General features: G+C 37.0%; 1 protein-coding gene across 2 annotated transcripts; it reads right to left on the reverse strand.

The window, feature by feature from the left end:
* Positions 1–714: 714 nt before the first annotated feature.
* On the reverse strand, positions 715–14,878 carry LOC122820257 (NLR family CARD domain-containing protein 3-like). Of its 2 annotated transcripts, XM_044097513.1 has the most exons (11): positions 14,870–14,878; positions 13,613–13,709; positions 13,440–13,532; positions 13,176–13,268; positions 12,017–12,089; positions 10,141–10,366; positions 6,007–7,795; positions 5,753–5,926; positions 3,290–3,463; positions 2,429–2,475; positions 715–2,327 (listed from the first exon to the last, which is right to left on the reverse strand). In XM_044097513.1, the coding sequence occupies exons 2-11, from the start codon at positions 13,681–13,683 to the stop codon at positions 1,783–1,785; spliced, it is 3,285 nt and encodes a 1,094-aa protein (XP_043953448.1). In that variant the 5' UTR covers positions 13,684–13,709; positions 14,870–14,878; the 3' UTR covers positions 715–1,782. The 2 variants fall into 2 exon arrangements, with proteins under 2 accessions (XP_043953448.1, XP_043953449.1); XM_044097514.1 differs by lacking the exons at positions 13,176–13,268; positions 14,870–14,878 and having other exon boundaries at positions 13,613–13,868.
* Positions 14,879–15,570: the final 692 nt, after the last annotated feature.

A 15,570-nucleotide genomic window follows, 5' to 3' on the forward strand; every position in this document is an offset into this window, starting at 1 on the left:
CCCTGAACTCTTATACAACCATGAATATTGTTCTTGGTACAGCTAATGATGAACACAGTTAAACATCACATCTCAGTGAGCTAACCTGTTTTTCTGCTTTGTCTATTGTTTAGTTTGGTACTCTGTTGATATTGTCTTAATTTACGCTGTTTTGTGATGTACATATCTGACATAAATGAAAAAGTAGTACATTGATTTTACCAGTTCAGAGGTAAATAAATAATTAATTTGCACTGTTAGACTACATTTTGAAATCCATTTAACTTTAAAGTATTAACTGCAAAGAAACTCAGCTGTACTAAGTTTGCATCAGCTGTGCTAATGGCAGAGAAACAACCTAACATTACAGGAAAACCATTTATTGGTTGTTTTTGTTTTACCTAGTTGTGTATTTTTGCAGATAGCAGTTCAACCACAGGGAGAAACAGAAGGGTTCATTGTTTCTCCATATTATCTGTGTCATATATTACACTGTTACAACATGGTGACAGTGTTAACAAATATGTTAAAAACATATTTTCATAAAAGTTGACTTCTTCAGTTTTAAGCCATGTTATCATTTTGTGGCACTGTGCATAGTGAGGTCAGAATATTAAAGTTTCTCTCTTCTTTCTGGCTTGGGAGGTTTCTTCAGTGGAGCTGAATTTTTAAATTTTTTTTAATTATAATTTCTATGTAATAATGTAAAAAACACACAATGTCACCTTGAAGTGATTTGTTTTTACAATAATATTTATTTGATAATATATGTAGAAATAATTTTATTGATAAAAAGAAAAAAAAAATTGTTCTTGGAGGCCCCTCGTGGTCACGGTAGGTACTGCACTCTGCGCCGGTAACGAGTTGCCGTGTAAACAGGCAGGATATAAAATAACGTACATAAATAATGTTGTGCAAATAAAAATAAGATGTCACTCACTTTTATATCATTTATGTGTAACACTTATAACATATTAGTGAAGAAGTATATTTCAAAGTATTTATTCTTCTTATTGGTAATTAATCTAATCACAAGAAAAGAAACAATGCATAACGTCATTACTGTAACATTAGAATATAGTGCTGTTCAAATGGCTCAAAAGTGCAAGTAGATTACACAAGTAAGACAGTAGATTACATTACACTGTCTTCAGTCACCAATAACAACTAAGAAAATCTACTTCTTAACAAGTTTTCACAAACTTAGAGAACAAAGATGTACATCAGAAAAATGCATTTCACAGAGCTTATTGACAAAAAACTGAGAGGTTTTGGGCAAAAACTTACATTCTGACTTTACTTTGGATGCACATACAGACTTTGATTCATTCCTTTTAATAATCTGGTAATGAAATCTTTATTCTCAGAACTGATTATCCAGGCTTTGGTTAGATCAGTGCACTCTGTGCATCTTAGCATACCTTCCCTAGAATGGTTGCAAGATGAACTAAATGATGCTGCCAGGCTTCTGACAAATCCTACAGGTTTTCATACGTGACTCCAATATTGATGCAGTGACATTGACATTGAAATATCCGAAGGCCACTGCAGCCTCATATCCCTGTGATCAGGACCTGCTGATGACTCTTTATGGTAAATTGAAAACAAAGGAAGACAGAACCTTTAGTTCAGTGGATCCTAGACTCCAGATTTCTCTTTTGTTTGGACTTAAGATTGAAGGACGGTGTTGTTTCTTTTAAAAATAATTTTATTTAATGTGACTTTTTATTATTTTCTTCTGTTTTTAATGCATTGATAGCTCTTAAGATGTTGTATTAGTTTTGAAAAGGACTTAAGACTTTTCTAAAATGAGAACCAACACACTCCTGAAAGATCCCTGACCCCAAATGCAGGATGAAGAGGTTCAGTGAATTTGGTGTTGAAGGTGTAGAGGTGGATCAGTGTATCTGAAGAGATTCTGTAGAAAGACAGAGTCCCAGCAGGACAGTCCACATACACCCCTATTCTGCCACAGACAGAGGAGGAAGAGGAGAAGGAGGGATCAGGGATGAAAGCTTTTTTTACACTATCATGCCAAACAGTGTAACCATCATCAGAGCAGATTAGACTCCAGGATTTATCATTCAATCCAAACCAGGAATCGTCATTGAATCCTTTTCTATTGATTCCCCTGTAACTCAGTGAAACATAGACTTTCCCACCCCACTTAACCTCCCAGTAACTGCGACCAGTCAAACCATCAGTACACAGCAGCTGATAGAGATCAAATCTGTCTGGATGATCAGGATACGGCTGCTCCTCTTCCACATGTGTCACCTTCCTGTTTTTGTCAGAAAGTTTGAGGAATCTGTTCACAGTGTTTAGGTCGACTGTTAGTGGACAGGAATCTGAAGGACAGAACAAACACAATGCAGTTACTGATGTATAATTTTCTGAATTCATTCATGCAAAGATGAGAGAATCTGCTATGAATCAAAAATGTTCTCACATTTCCTCAGACCTGCTGTCATCCATTTGTCTCCTGCAGGCTCCACGCTGTAAGAAAGGAGGTGTTTAGATGGTATTACCACTTTTCTGTTACCAATATCTAATATTTTACTGGTACTATCAGTTCAGTTATAATGGATTCCTTTTCCTCATTCTGTTGCATAAGCTGTATATTATTTAAAAATGTTCAAATCCCAGAATTAATGATCCTAAACATACAACAAGAAATTAAAAAGGTATAGATCAATTCATGTTTATGAATTAGATCCAGTTTTTAGTCACAGCCCCGTTTTCAAATTTTGATTAAAAAAGAAAACTTATTAGTTATGTTGTGATGGACTGACAGTCTGTCCAGAATGTATCTGACCTATCACCTCCCTGCAAGGACAAGCATGCTAGATAATGGATGATAGTAATTTTGAGTGATACAACCAACAATCATGCTTCCACTTTGCAATTATGCATTGCTTTGTGTTTGTTAAAGTTGAAAATGTTTAAATGGTTTTGCACAGCTCTGTATGAACAGCTCAACATCTTTTTTCACTAATATGGACAACTAATTATCTCTTCAACATGCCATGATTTCTCTTACTGCACTGCAAGTCGTCTCTGACATAAACTAGCATTCATTGTCTGAGGCTGTTTGGGGCTTTTGGGTTTATCCTACACTTCAGATTGGTCTAGAAAGATGAACCAATCCCATCATTAATCCTCCTTGTCTTCTCTCTCCAGAACGCTTTATTTGTCAAAGATCCTGAACACCTTCTGGTTTGCTGCCATATTTGGCACTGTGTCAATTCTGAATCTAGCATTAAGCAATAGCATAGCACTATTTGCACTATGCACTAAAATATTTCCTTACTGTAGAGAGTCCAGTTTGAAGCTTGGATTATTCAATACAGCTTCTAGACTTTTCCTTCCTGCCTCTCCTGGATTATTGTAGCTGAGGTCCAGTTCCTTCAGGTGAGAGGAGTTCACAGTCAGAGCTGAAGCCAGAGCAGCACAGCTTTCCTCTGTGATCCGGCAGCCTGAAAGCCTGCAGACACAAACACATAATGTAGAAAAAAATCATCTATATTGTCAAAGTGACACAGAACTGTTAGAATAATTAGTTGGCCTGCTAAGAAGGTTAGAGAACCGTGTCTGTTGAGCAGCAGTCTACATGCTGGCCTGTTGGCCTGACAAATAGTAAATATTATATTTTCTATCTCCCAGTGTTACTACATAAAAATTAGAATGACAAAGTTGGGTTGTATAGGTCAAAAATTCTGCTAATTCAAAGCAGAATTCACCCCTCCGCCCCTCGCTCCAAGGTGTCCTGGTTTTCCCAAATGAAAATATGGTCACCCTATGTTTATTTGACCAGAGTACATTTTGTTTCTGTGTGTCATGTCATTCCCCATTATTGGTTCCACCTGTCTCTCATTAGGTCAAAAAAATTCTACTAATTCAAAACAACATCTTGGTATATTTCCCATTAATCTCAACAGATCCTCTCCAATTGAATGGATCTTCTTGGGATTCATTTTAGGGATCAGGCAGATGAAGACAGACCTGGAAAAGGTTTCAACAGTCCTCAACTGGCCAACTTCATCTTCCTGTAAACGGTTGCAATGCTTCCTGTGTTTTACCAACTGTTGCTTCATTATTGTTATCAATCTAGACTATTTTCCATCTCTTGACTTGATCTAACAACTTGCAAAGTCCAAACCAACGTATATGTTTATTTGACCAGAGTCCCGTATTTTGTTTCTGTGTATCATGTCATTCCCCATTATTGGTTCCAGCTGTCCCTCATTTCCTGATATCCCCCACATGTATTTAAGTTCATCAGTGTCACCTGGTTATCCCTGGATCCTCTGTGTTCCTTTGCTGTGATTGTTGCATGGTGGCATTTGTTGTGCTTTGCAGTCTTCCAGAGCATCTTTGCATTTTGACCTCATTAAAAAAATTTTCTCACTTTGCCCCGGGTCTGACTGCTCTCATCCTCATCTCAACCCTCAGTACAAATGCTCAGTTTAATATTGTAGAGGGTCCTGGTGGTTCTAAACTTCTTACATTACAAATAAACATAAGCACTAAGTACTACAGTGATTTTCAGTACATCAGTGCTGCCAAAAATGATTTATTTCTTATAACGTTCAGCAAATTTGTGATTTTACACACTTTAATCTCAAAGGTTTAGACACAATTCTATTGATGTCATTCTATAGTTTCTGTTCTAAGTCACCTGCAAGACATTTTACAGTCAAATTTGTTCCATTACTGGGTGTGCTGTGGTGGTGTAGGGGATAGCGAGTCTACTTTCATATAAGGGACACTAGAGCCCACAAAAGACCCCCTGGAGAGGAGAAAAAAATAAAACAAAAAAATATCAACTTCAGTCAACTTAAATTACTATCGGTAAATTAAATTGACTGACTTAATTTACCTATAGCAAGTTAAGCTTAATTGATCAGTTAAATGTTAGAGACATTTAACTCATCAATGAAAACAGGGTGCACCTCAGCTGAGTCTGCAATGCCATAATAAAAATTGCAAATACCTGAGTAACTTTTCAAAATTACATTTACATTTTTAGGAAATGTACAAAGATGTCCAAAAAATTTTCCTTTGTCCCACTAACAAAGTGAAAACCTGTTAATGACTACTTTGTGTAGATTATAAAAGAGAAATACCCTCAAATCAGTGATGCAACAAAATTGTATAAAATATAAACAATTTGCAAACTGCTGTCACTGGGTGTCAGTGAGAACAAGAACCATGTTTCAGGGGGAAAAATATATATTTTGACTGGTTGTTGATTGTTACTGGGACTAATATTGATATTTGAAAAGATAACTAACATTTGTCGATTCTGATATTGTTGACAATATATTGTACATCCCTACAACAAGTGAAGATTTTCACCATGAGACCATTTTGTATTTATACTGGAGTTACCTTCATTAATCTGAAACATGTAACATATTTTTACAATAGCAAGTTACTATACAGGTCAAATTACAACTTTCATCTTATTTCCCTTGGATAAGTAAAAAAAAGATTATATGTTCATTGTTATGCTCAAAACTATTATATTTTTATGTTTTTTCCTAGATAGTAATGGTTTGTTTGACTGACTCTCCCACTTCATATCAGCAGTGAGGCTGTTTTTGCTGCAACTTCTCTCTACTGTCAAGTCAGAGAAAACTCAATACTTGTTACAGTTTTCTCTTTAAAATGTACACAAAAAATATGCTTTAGACATGTTTCTAAATATGTAAAACAAAGAATTTTACATTCTATATCTTTCATAAAATGTAAAACATAGAATTTAAATTACCTGAGAATCTCCAGTTCACAGTTAGGACTCATCAGTCCCTCACAGAGCAGCTTCACTCCTGAATCTGTCAGGTCGTTGTTACTCAGGTCCAGATCTTTGAGACTAGAGGATGTTGAACTGAGCAATGAGGACAGAGCTTCACAGCTTCTCTCTGAGAGGTTACAGCCACTCAGTCTGAAAAGACAAAGACAATACAAAGTAACTGTATTATTGTTATTAGGCACATTTATAAAACTGACTACATCTGTACTTACATAGCTTTGCTGGAGGCATTGACTATTGGCAGCAGTTTCTGAAGAGCTTCCTCTGAAGCAAAGTATTTCTTCAGGTCAAATATCTCCAGCTCTTTCTCTGATGTAAGTAGGATGAAGTTCAGAGCTGACCACTGAGCAGGAGACAGCTGGTGTGCTGAAAGACTTCCTGTACGTAGAGATTGTTGGATTTCCTCCATCAGAGACTGATCATTTAGTTCACTTAGACAGTGGAACAGATTGATGCTTTTCTCAACACCATAATGATTCAACTTCTCTTTGATGTACTGGGCTGTGTCTTTATTAGTTCCTAAACTGTCTTCTGTTTGTGCCACAAAGCCTCTTAAGCGACGTTTATTGGTCTCCAGTGAAAGACCAAGTAGAAAGCGGAGGAACAAGTCCAGGTGTCCGTCTGGACTCTCAAGGGCCATGTCCACAGCACTCTTGTACATTTCTATCTCTGAGGATACATGGCTTCTTGTTTCAAAGTCCTTTGATTTCATTTCTTCCTTTGCCAGCAGATTGATTCCAGATTTAATGAAGGTCAGGTGAACATGAAGAGCAGCCAGAAACTCCTGAACACTCAGGTGGACGAAGCAGAACACTTTGATCTGGTACAAACTTCTCTCTTCTCTGAAGATCTGTGTGAACACTCCTGAACACACTGAAGCTGCTCTGATATCAATGCCACACTCTGCCAGGTCTTGTTCATAGAAGATCAGGTTTCTTTTCTGCAACTGTTCAAAAGCCAGTTTTCCCAGAGACTCGATCATCTTCCGGCTCTCTGGACTCCAGATTGAATCTGTCTCAGCTCCCCCATCATACTTGATGACCTTCACTTTGGTCTGCACCACCAGGAAGTGGATGTACATCTCTGTCAGGGTCTTTGGCAGCTCTTCTCCATCTTTCTTGTTCAACATGTCTTCCACAACTTTAGCAGTGATCCAGCAGAAGATTGGGATGTGGCACATGATGTGGAGGCTTCTGGATTTCTTTACATGGGAGATCACCAAGCTGGCCTGCTTCTTCGATTCAAATCTTTTTGTGAAGTACTCATCTTTCTGTGGGTCAGTGAATCCTCTAATTTCTGTCATCATGCCAACAAACTCAGTGGGGATCCGATTGGCTGCTGCAGGTCGTGTGGTTATCCAGAGGTGAGCTTTGGGAAGCAGGTTCCCTCTGATGAGGTTTGTCAGAAGAACATCTACTGAGGTGGACTTTCTTACATCTGTCAGGATCTCATTGTTGTGGAAGTCCAGTGGAAGTCGACTCTCATCCAAACCATCAAAGATGAACACAACCTTTAACTTTTCAAATTTGAAGATTCCTTTGGTTTCACTAAAAAAATAGTGAATAAGCTCCACCAAGCTGAATTGTTCTTTTAACAGATTCAACTCTCTGAATGTGAATGGAAATGTGAACTGGATGTCCTGGTTAGTTTGGTCTTCTGCCCAGTCCAGAGTGAACTTCTGTGTTAGGACTGTTTTCCCAATGCCAGCCACTCCAGTTGTCATCACTGTTTTTATTGGTTTATCTCTTCCAGATACAGGTTTAAATATGTCTCCATGTCTAATTGCTGTTTCTGGTTTGTCTGGTTTCCAGGTCACTGTTTCAATCTGCCTGACCTCATGTTCATTATTGACCTCTCCAGAGTGTCCCTTTGTGATGTAGAGCTCTGTGTAGATTTCATTCAGAACTGTTGGATTCCCTGACTTAGCAATCCCTTCAATCACATGCTGGAACTTCGTCTTCATGTTAGACTTTAGTGTTTGCTGGCATGTGATGAGTGATTCTTAAAGAATGCAAACAAAACAATTAGAATCCTTTTTTTTCATCTTATTTCACATTTCATTTTGAAAACATACCTATATATGTAGGAATTACCTTAAATCTTTTCTGATTAATTGTTAAATTTTACAAGACCTGAAATTTATGAACTAACCAGTTAAGTCTTCCTGCCAGAGTTAGACTGACCAAAAGAAAAAAGTCACCACCTGAATTTAACTGAGGAAATGGGTAACAGCTTCCCATTGGACAGTTACTGCATAGACAACTGTCCTCAGCTGACAACAATTTATTTATCCCCAAATGATGCAATGAGTAGCTTCTTAATACATTATTAAAAACTGGAAGGAAAAAACTTGTTTTCAGTGAAATCAAACTAAAGAAAAACAACAGTAAAACTCATGTTTGTTTTTAATAGTATAAGTAAGAACATTGCCTCAATGTGAAGGGAACTTAAAGGTTTGGTGCTGAACAGTAGAGTAGTCATAAGAAAACCTTTAATCAATGAGGCTAACTGGAGAAAACAACCTGAAATTGTAAGGCAGCATAAAGATAGGATTCTAGCGAGACATTAGAAGGTTATGATGAATCCAAATGACCCTCTTCCAGTATAAGCAGATGAACTGATACAGTCATCATGCCTAGTATCATAGCACTGACTGTAGAAGCAGTGCTATAATCTGCAAATGGTCAGGTCAAAGGTCAGCACAATCATGATATCCTCTGAAGATATTGAATGACCAGGTTATTCCATCAGTGGATTTGTTCTTTTTTTCTGATGATACAGGAATATTCCAAGATACCAGAGCTCAGATTGTGACCAAGTGGTTCAGGGAAGACGAGACTTCAATTTTACCAAAGATTTCAGACCTGTACTCCATTGACAGTCTTTATGGTATTTTGGAGAAGGTTTTGCTCAATGGTTGGACGCTCCCATCATCAATACAAGATCTTTGTTAAAAAGTAAGGCAGCAATGGATGAAAATGAATCTTGGGATGTTGTAGAAGCTTATCAAGGGGTTCCTACAAGGGAGAAGATCTTTTTCATTGTGTAATGTTTGTTTGACTTGTTTGCTAAGACTCAACAATGCTGAAGAGGCATATGGGAGAAGAAGGCATCATACAACATCAATGCCATATGCCTCAAAGAACTAGAAGGTCACTCAGCAACCTATCGGCATGTATAACAATGGTATACATAAAAGACAGAGACGCTTAGACATGATTTAAACCTACTTGCGATCCTTCCGTGAGAACCAAACTAAGTCTAAGGTGGGCAGGGGCGCCGCCAGAAATCTTGGGCCCCATGACAAAAGATTTTATTCCCCCCCTGCACAGCTGCTGTTACAATTCCTTGAGTCTATCTGACCCATCAATAGCATCACAATTTTAAAGGTTTGCAATTGCCTTGCTTTCTTTGGTTCAATACTAATCTTAGCGCAATATTTACTGCTCATGAGTTTTACATGAAACAGTCTGCATACAGTTCGCAAGTAGGTTGCTTAAATTTTTTCTATTAGTTTTAGATTACTGAAATGTCTCTCCCCACGAGCAACAATCATAGACAACATGCAAAATGTACATGAAGCGATCCAGACTTTTCAAGAAAAATGCTATGTTGTTGCATTTTATTCAAGCTGCAGTATATAACTTTAATAAAAAATATGTTTTCTCCATATTTGTTGAAGATGTCACCATGTCGTATCAGTTTTGTCATGAGACAATTAATCAGTGAAAAGATCAATCTCCTCCACCGCCTCCCTGAACTACTATTACTGGTTAAAGTAATGCAACATTCTGGCCAAAAACAACCAATCAGAACTTGGAGGAGGGTTTTAGTGCTGTCAATCAACCTCATTCACTCACTACTAAATGTGCTAATGGTGGAGAAACAACTTGTGATTATTGCTTGCTACAGCATAGCACAGAGCAAAGGGAGGGAGAGAGCAGCCACATGAGATTGTGATTAGATCCATTAAAACTCTCCTGCCTCTGATTGGTTGTTTCTAGTTAGTACTGGGACAAAGCAGAGAAAATAAATTTTTCACAGATTATTTCTATACCATACTGTCACAACATAATGACAGTTTTAACCAATATATATATATATATATATATATATATATATATATATATATATATATATATATATATATACAAATTTTTTTATTAATTTTACTGCTAAAAACTATTTTACAAAAACACAATATGATTAATTTTGTAATTGACAGGGCCCGTTGGAATTGTCATTACTTTACCCCCCTATATGATGCCCTTTAAGGTGTGGTAATAAATTTAAATATAAAGTGATTTATCAGTCTTCTAGCATATTAACTGGAGAAATTATCTTACTGAGTCGAAGACAGTTAGCCAGCTCCTCCTGGTTCATCCTTCTGAGGAAGCGCTGTACTATCTTCTCAAAATCTTCTCTGCTCCTGTTCATTTGCTCTTTATCTTCATCCTCTAAAACGTCATCATCCTCATTCCCCTCCAGACCTTCTGGGTTATTTGAACCCAGAACCATTTCGATATTTTTCAGCTCATTCTCGACGAAAGTGAAAATGTTCTTTTTAAGCTCCTACAATAGAAAAAAACAACTTAGACTGAGATCATTAAAAAGGGGAATTTAATATATTTTCCAGGAAATGTATGTCATTGGTCACAAGTTTAATTCTGTATGAATCCTAAAGTAAAAGGAAGACAACCAGCAGGAAAACAGATAATTTTCTGTTCAAAGGGGGTGGAGCTAATGTGACGTCACCAATTGATCTTGTGATTGAGATCAGTGATCTGTTATGACACACATAAAGACTTATGCAGTTGTGGTGTATATATATGTAAGTTATTCCACCCTGATGTTTTATGGCAAATGATCAGATTTTGAGTTTCGGTCACACCCACATGCTTTGATGCAGCAAAAAGCTTCTGATAACTTTTGATCTTCAGTTCTTAAAGGCTGTTCTGAAGGACTCTGAAGTCTTTATGTGAAATGCTGTAGGAGGAGTTTGATGAGATAAGATAATACTTTATTGATCCCCTATGGGGAGGAAATGTTGTTTGTCCCAGAATAGCACACAATAAAAATTAAAATAAATAAAGTAATAAGAATAAACACACAATAATAAATAACAATGAACAGGGATAGTCTTAAGGACACACACATATCGCTCAGTATATGTTTAAGACTACTATATTCAGCATTTAAAACACACAGCTCTACAGACTATGCATGTATTATAAAGCTTGATAGTCTCAAGCAGAAAGGACTTGCTGTAGCGTTCTTTAGCACATCTGGGTTGCAGTAACACTGCATAACATCTGGCGGAGGTGAAAAATCATAAATCATTAAATCGGCTACATGTTTAAGACTACTAAGAGAAGTTTGGAAATGCATCTTTACATTAGCAGATCTATAGATCTGTCTATGGAAATGTTTCTACCAAGATAAGATAAATAATAAGAATACATAAAATTAGGCTCAATAATACTCTTCTGGAAAATTTAATAATTTTCTCCTCTGTCTCTGGGGTTCTGGCTTTATTGTTGCCTCTATTCCCCATTAGTGTCACTCGCTGCCTCTGCTGTGTTATGGTGGTACTGCAGTGGATTTCAGCCTGATAGAGTCATTTCTTCTGGATCCCATTTAGTATTAATTCAGGTCGCTTTCATTGAAAGCCTGCTATTCGCAGTGTGTTCACTGCAGATTGCCATGTTAGTTACTGTTGGTGGTGAAATCTTGCCTTCCCAGCTGAATGAATCTCACCTAAGGATAAAATAATTTCTCCCCTCCCCCTGTCCAGACCCATTGCAGTCTGAACAACCACACATAAACATGTTTTAACCACACCTGAGCGGAAAAAAAACAACTCCTTGAGCTTAGCAATCAGACTGCAGCTGTTGGGCTCCGTTCTCCTCCAGTAACGTCACGTAAACTGTGCGGGTTTTTTTCAAGAAGGAGGGCTTTTTGGTTGATCTTACACTTTGATTTGCTAGCTAATTACAGACCAATTGCAGCAACCAGATGTAAAGTTTGACCTCAGAAAATATTGTTCTACCATTTAGACCATAGTTGAGGTGATTCAGACTGCATTGATAGGTGCTGCTGGAAAAACAACGCCACCCAGCAATGCAGTCACAAACTGACAGTTCACTACTTTCCTATTAGGAGCATAGAGATGACTGTGAATACAACAAACAGACAGAAAGCATTAGATATATATGTACAGACCAGAAATATGGAGTGCAGCTCTGCTGGACGCTGTTGGGCAGACTGACCACTAGGGACTTCTGAGAACTTCACTCTGGGGGAATCAAATAAATATTTCTCACATTACAGCACTCCATGCAAAAAATTTAAAAATCAACAAATGTTATGTGTAGACCTGGACAAGAAATAAATCTAGAAAATTTCTGAAGAAATTTACACAGGGCCTGCCAAAGTGTGCCTGTTGCTATCAGGAGAAACTCTGGAGCAGCAGTGGCCAGAAGAATGAACATGTTCCCCATTTCCATTAAAAGAATGGTTCTTCATTCTCAAGGTTCTTCAGCATCAACAATGTTGAAGAACGATATGGGAAAAGGAGGCATCACACAGCTTCAATGCCTTTAGCCTCTATGAACTAAAATCTCACACAGCAACCAACCCATATGCATAATAAGGGCATACAGTCAAGACAAAGACTCACATTTGCATAAGTCTTATGTTTTTATCTCCATTTATTTCCACTACCAGTTGCAAGGTAGAAAGCAGTTTCTCTGACATAGCAGAGAAATATATTCCCACATTATTACACTGCCAACACCATATTCTACCTGGAATATAGTAGAATATTCAATGCCTCTGAACACACTCTGATGTATTCAGAGTGTAAGCTTACCGTTTAAACACCTCCTACAAAATAGAAATATGTTGGGTTTTTTAATTAAATTTGTTTTTACAAAATTAAATTTTTTAAAGACTATAAGTTTTTCTGAAAAAGTCACAGCAAATGCTACTTCACATGTGCATATAAAAAATGTGTCATTTTTTGCTGCTTTAGTTTTTACTTATCCAACTTCAAAACTGTTTAAAATGTTTCAATATCAGACAAACATGAATCATGATTTTGTTTATTAGGGTAAAAACTGCAGGCAAACCAACTTTAACTTACGAATGAATATAATCCACAAATAACAAAATTATGAATTAACTGTGATTAACAACATTTTCTGGTTCTGTTTCACTAATCTCACTATCTGACCCGTTGAATTATTAAATCACTAAAGCAGAACAAGATCCAGTCTGATAAAAATACTATAAAAATAAGTTTTTTGTTCCAAGAGCAAACATTTTGTCACAGGGCTGTATATGTTGGGATTTTTAGACAGATTTATTAGAAATAGCTCACCTCTCTGAATGCTGGTTGGATTTAAAATCCACAATATCCGCCATGGACATGTTATCACAGAGCTCTGGATCCAGTTGATCTTCAGATTGTTTGCTGTAAATAAAGTTGTTTAGGTTATGTGGACGCCTTGAGTGAACAGAGTGAAGACATAAAACAGTAAAAGGTCACCTCACCTCTTGGCCTTAATATGATTCTTGGTTTCACACAGAGTCATAGTGCTGTGTATGTTGGGATTTTTAGACAGATTTATTAGAAATAGCTCACCTCTCTGAATGCTGGTTTGATTTAAAATCCACAAGATCCACCATGGACCTGTTATCACAGAGCTCTGGATCCAGTTCATCTTCAGATTGTTTCCTGTAAATAAAGTTGTTTAGGTTATGTGGACGCCTTGAGTGAACAGAGTGAAGGCATAAAACAGTTAAAGGTCACCTCACCTCTTGGCCTTGCTATGATTCTCTGTTTCACACAGAGTTTCTCCTTCTTTCTGCTCCTCCCTCTGATCCATGATGCAGCGCTCCAATCCACACCAATCTGCACACAATGTTTATATTAATCTGCAGAAGCAAAACAAATTACTCACCTGCACTTAAGCTCCATAGATATTATTTGCAATACCAGCCAACAAAGGAGCAGAAAGAGAAAAGCAGGAACTAATTGGATTTTTTGTACAGAATATTTAAAAGAAACGTCATGACCTTACCTGATTTTGAAACATGAAAGAAAGTTTCTTCAAACTATCAATAATTATGAATAATAACTTATTACTAAGAACATTTGCAAGTTGTTTGAGTGAAAATAAGTCTGGACACCACCTGATTATCAGGAATTACTGGCCAAACAACATTCAGTACTTTTCTTAGAAAGCCAGACTAATGTGGTGTTAAAACAGGTGGAGCCACTTCCACAGTGCTGTACACACACAAAATAAGTCAAACAACTTTTCTCCAAAGCATATGACTTCACTAACACAGCTTACTGTTTAAATATGAAGCCAAAAATAAATAAATACAATGTGAAAAATAATGTTAAAACTCTGCTAAATCCAATTTTGGCAACTTATGTCAAAGGGAACAAAACAGTTTTTTTACTGCTTAGTTTTAAATTTGTGAACCATTTATCTGGAAGAAATCTAAAGTTGAGTCTAGTTTCTGTTTACAATGACCAGATAAATAGAGGTAGACCTTTATGAAAGGTGGGATCAAATCCCCTGTACCGTTTTTGGTTTTCATTCATTTTTAAGCCTCAAAATACTCAGTTCATTTGTGGAAAGAATGAGAAATAAAACAACAGGTTTCCACACTGCTTTCACTTCCAGGCCTCATTATCCTATCACAGAAGACCGGAATAAAATTATTTTTACCCTTTCATAATGAAGAAAAAAATATATAATTACGTTACAAATAAGACTAAAGAGATTTGAACAAACCTGGAAGAGATGGAAACCATAATTCAAGTTGATGAATGTATTTGCTCTCTAAGTGAACCGACTGGTTTTTTCTCACTTTTAGCGACTCTCCATCTGTGTGATTGTTTTTATTCTATATAGAGCAGCCTAACAAAATCAGGACTGACTGGTTTGGTAAATTAATTCCCTGTTTGGTTTAAACTTGATGTACACAATACAAATAAATATAATTACAAAAAATAAACCTGTAAAGACAAGTTAAACACCAAAGAGGCCACTGTCTTACCTTGTCTTAACTGCGTCACAACGAAATGAAATATGAAACGTAAAGACTTGGATAAGGAATGCTGCAGCGCCGGGGCTGCTGTGAGGGCGGAGTTTTACTTTAGTACTGTTCATCGTTTCTATCTGCAAAATGAAAGATAGAACTTGTTACACCAGTTAATCCGTTGAGTTAAAAGGAATGGAAGATCAGACTATCTGGTAGGACAGACAGTCCAGCGACAGAACATGAGTTCAGATTCAGAGAAGAGAGACATAAACTTCCAATTAAATATATTAATGTTTAATATGTATTAATTAGTATTTGTAATATGACAAAATATGGATTAAGTATGTTTTACCAGAGGTCGCTAAGGACCAGATGACGCATTTCTTATCAAACTAATGGATCTCATCTTTCTGTCAGGTGGTGATAAATCTGGTTCCTGCTTTGCTTCCTCGTCGTCAGGACTGGGTTGAGCTGAATGAGAACAGTTCTTTTTACATCAGCAAAAGGGACATCATCTTTAAAGAAAATTCATTACAGGTAGTTCAACAGCAGCTTCCCACCACTGTCAGTGGGCAGGGCCAGTCCAAGCCTTTCTACGCAGCTTTATGGGGGGCCTCCATACCAACATGTCAACACCAGATGATTTATCATTCCTAATCTACTCAATGTGTAACGTACCTGCTATCATTAGCATCATTTGTAATTAGCATAGCAGT

This window comes from Gambusia affinis, linkage group LG18 (genome assembly GCF_019740435.1).
Source record: "Gambusia affinis linkage group LG18, SWU_Gaff_1.0, whole genome shotgun sequence".
In the NCBI taxonomy this organism is placed as follows: Eukaryota; Metazoa; Chordata; class Actinopteri; order Cyprinodontiformes; family Poeciliidae; genus Gambusia; species Gambusia affinis.

Coding starts and splice junctions, on each gene's coding strand:
- LOC122820257 (XM_044097513.1), bottom strand. CDS start 13,683: ATGGATCAGAGGGAGGAGCAGAAAGAAGGAGAAACTCTGTGTGAAACA. Junction 5,927..6,006: donor AATGCCTCCAGCAAAGCTAT/GTAAGTACAGAT, acceptor TTGTCTTTTCAG/ACTGAGTGGCTGTAACCTCT. Junction 2,328..2,428: donor GACAGCAGGTCTGAGGAAAT/GTGAGAACATTT, acceptor TCTGTCCTTCAG/ATTCCTGTCCACTAACAGTC.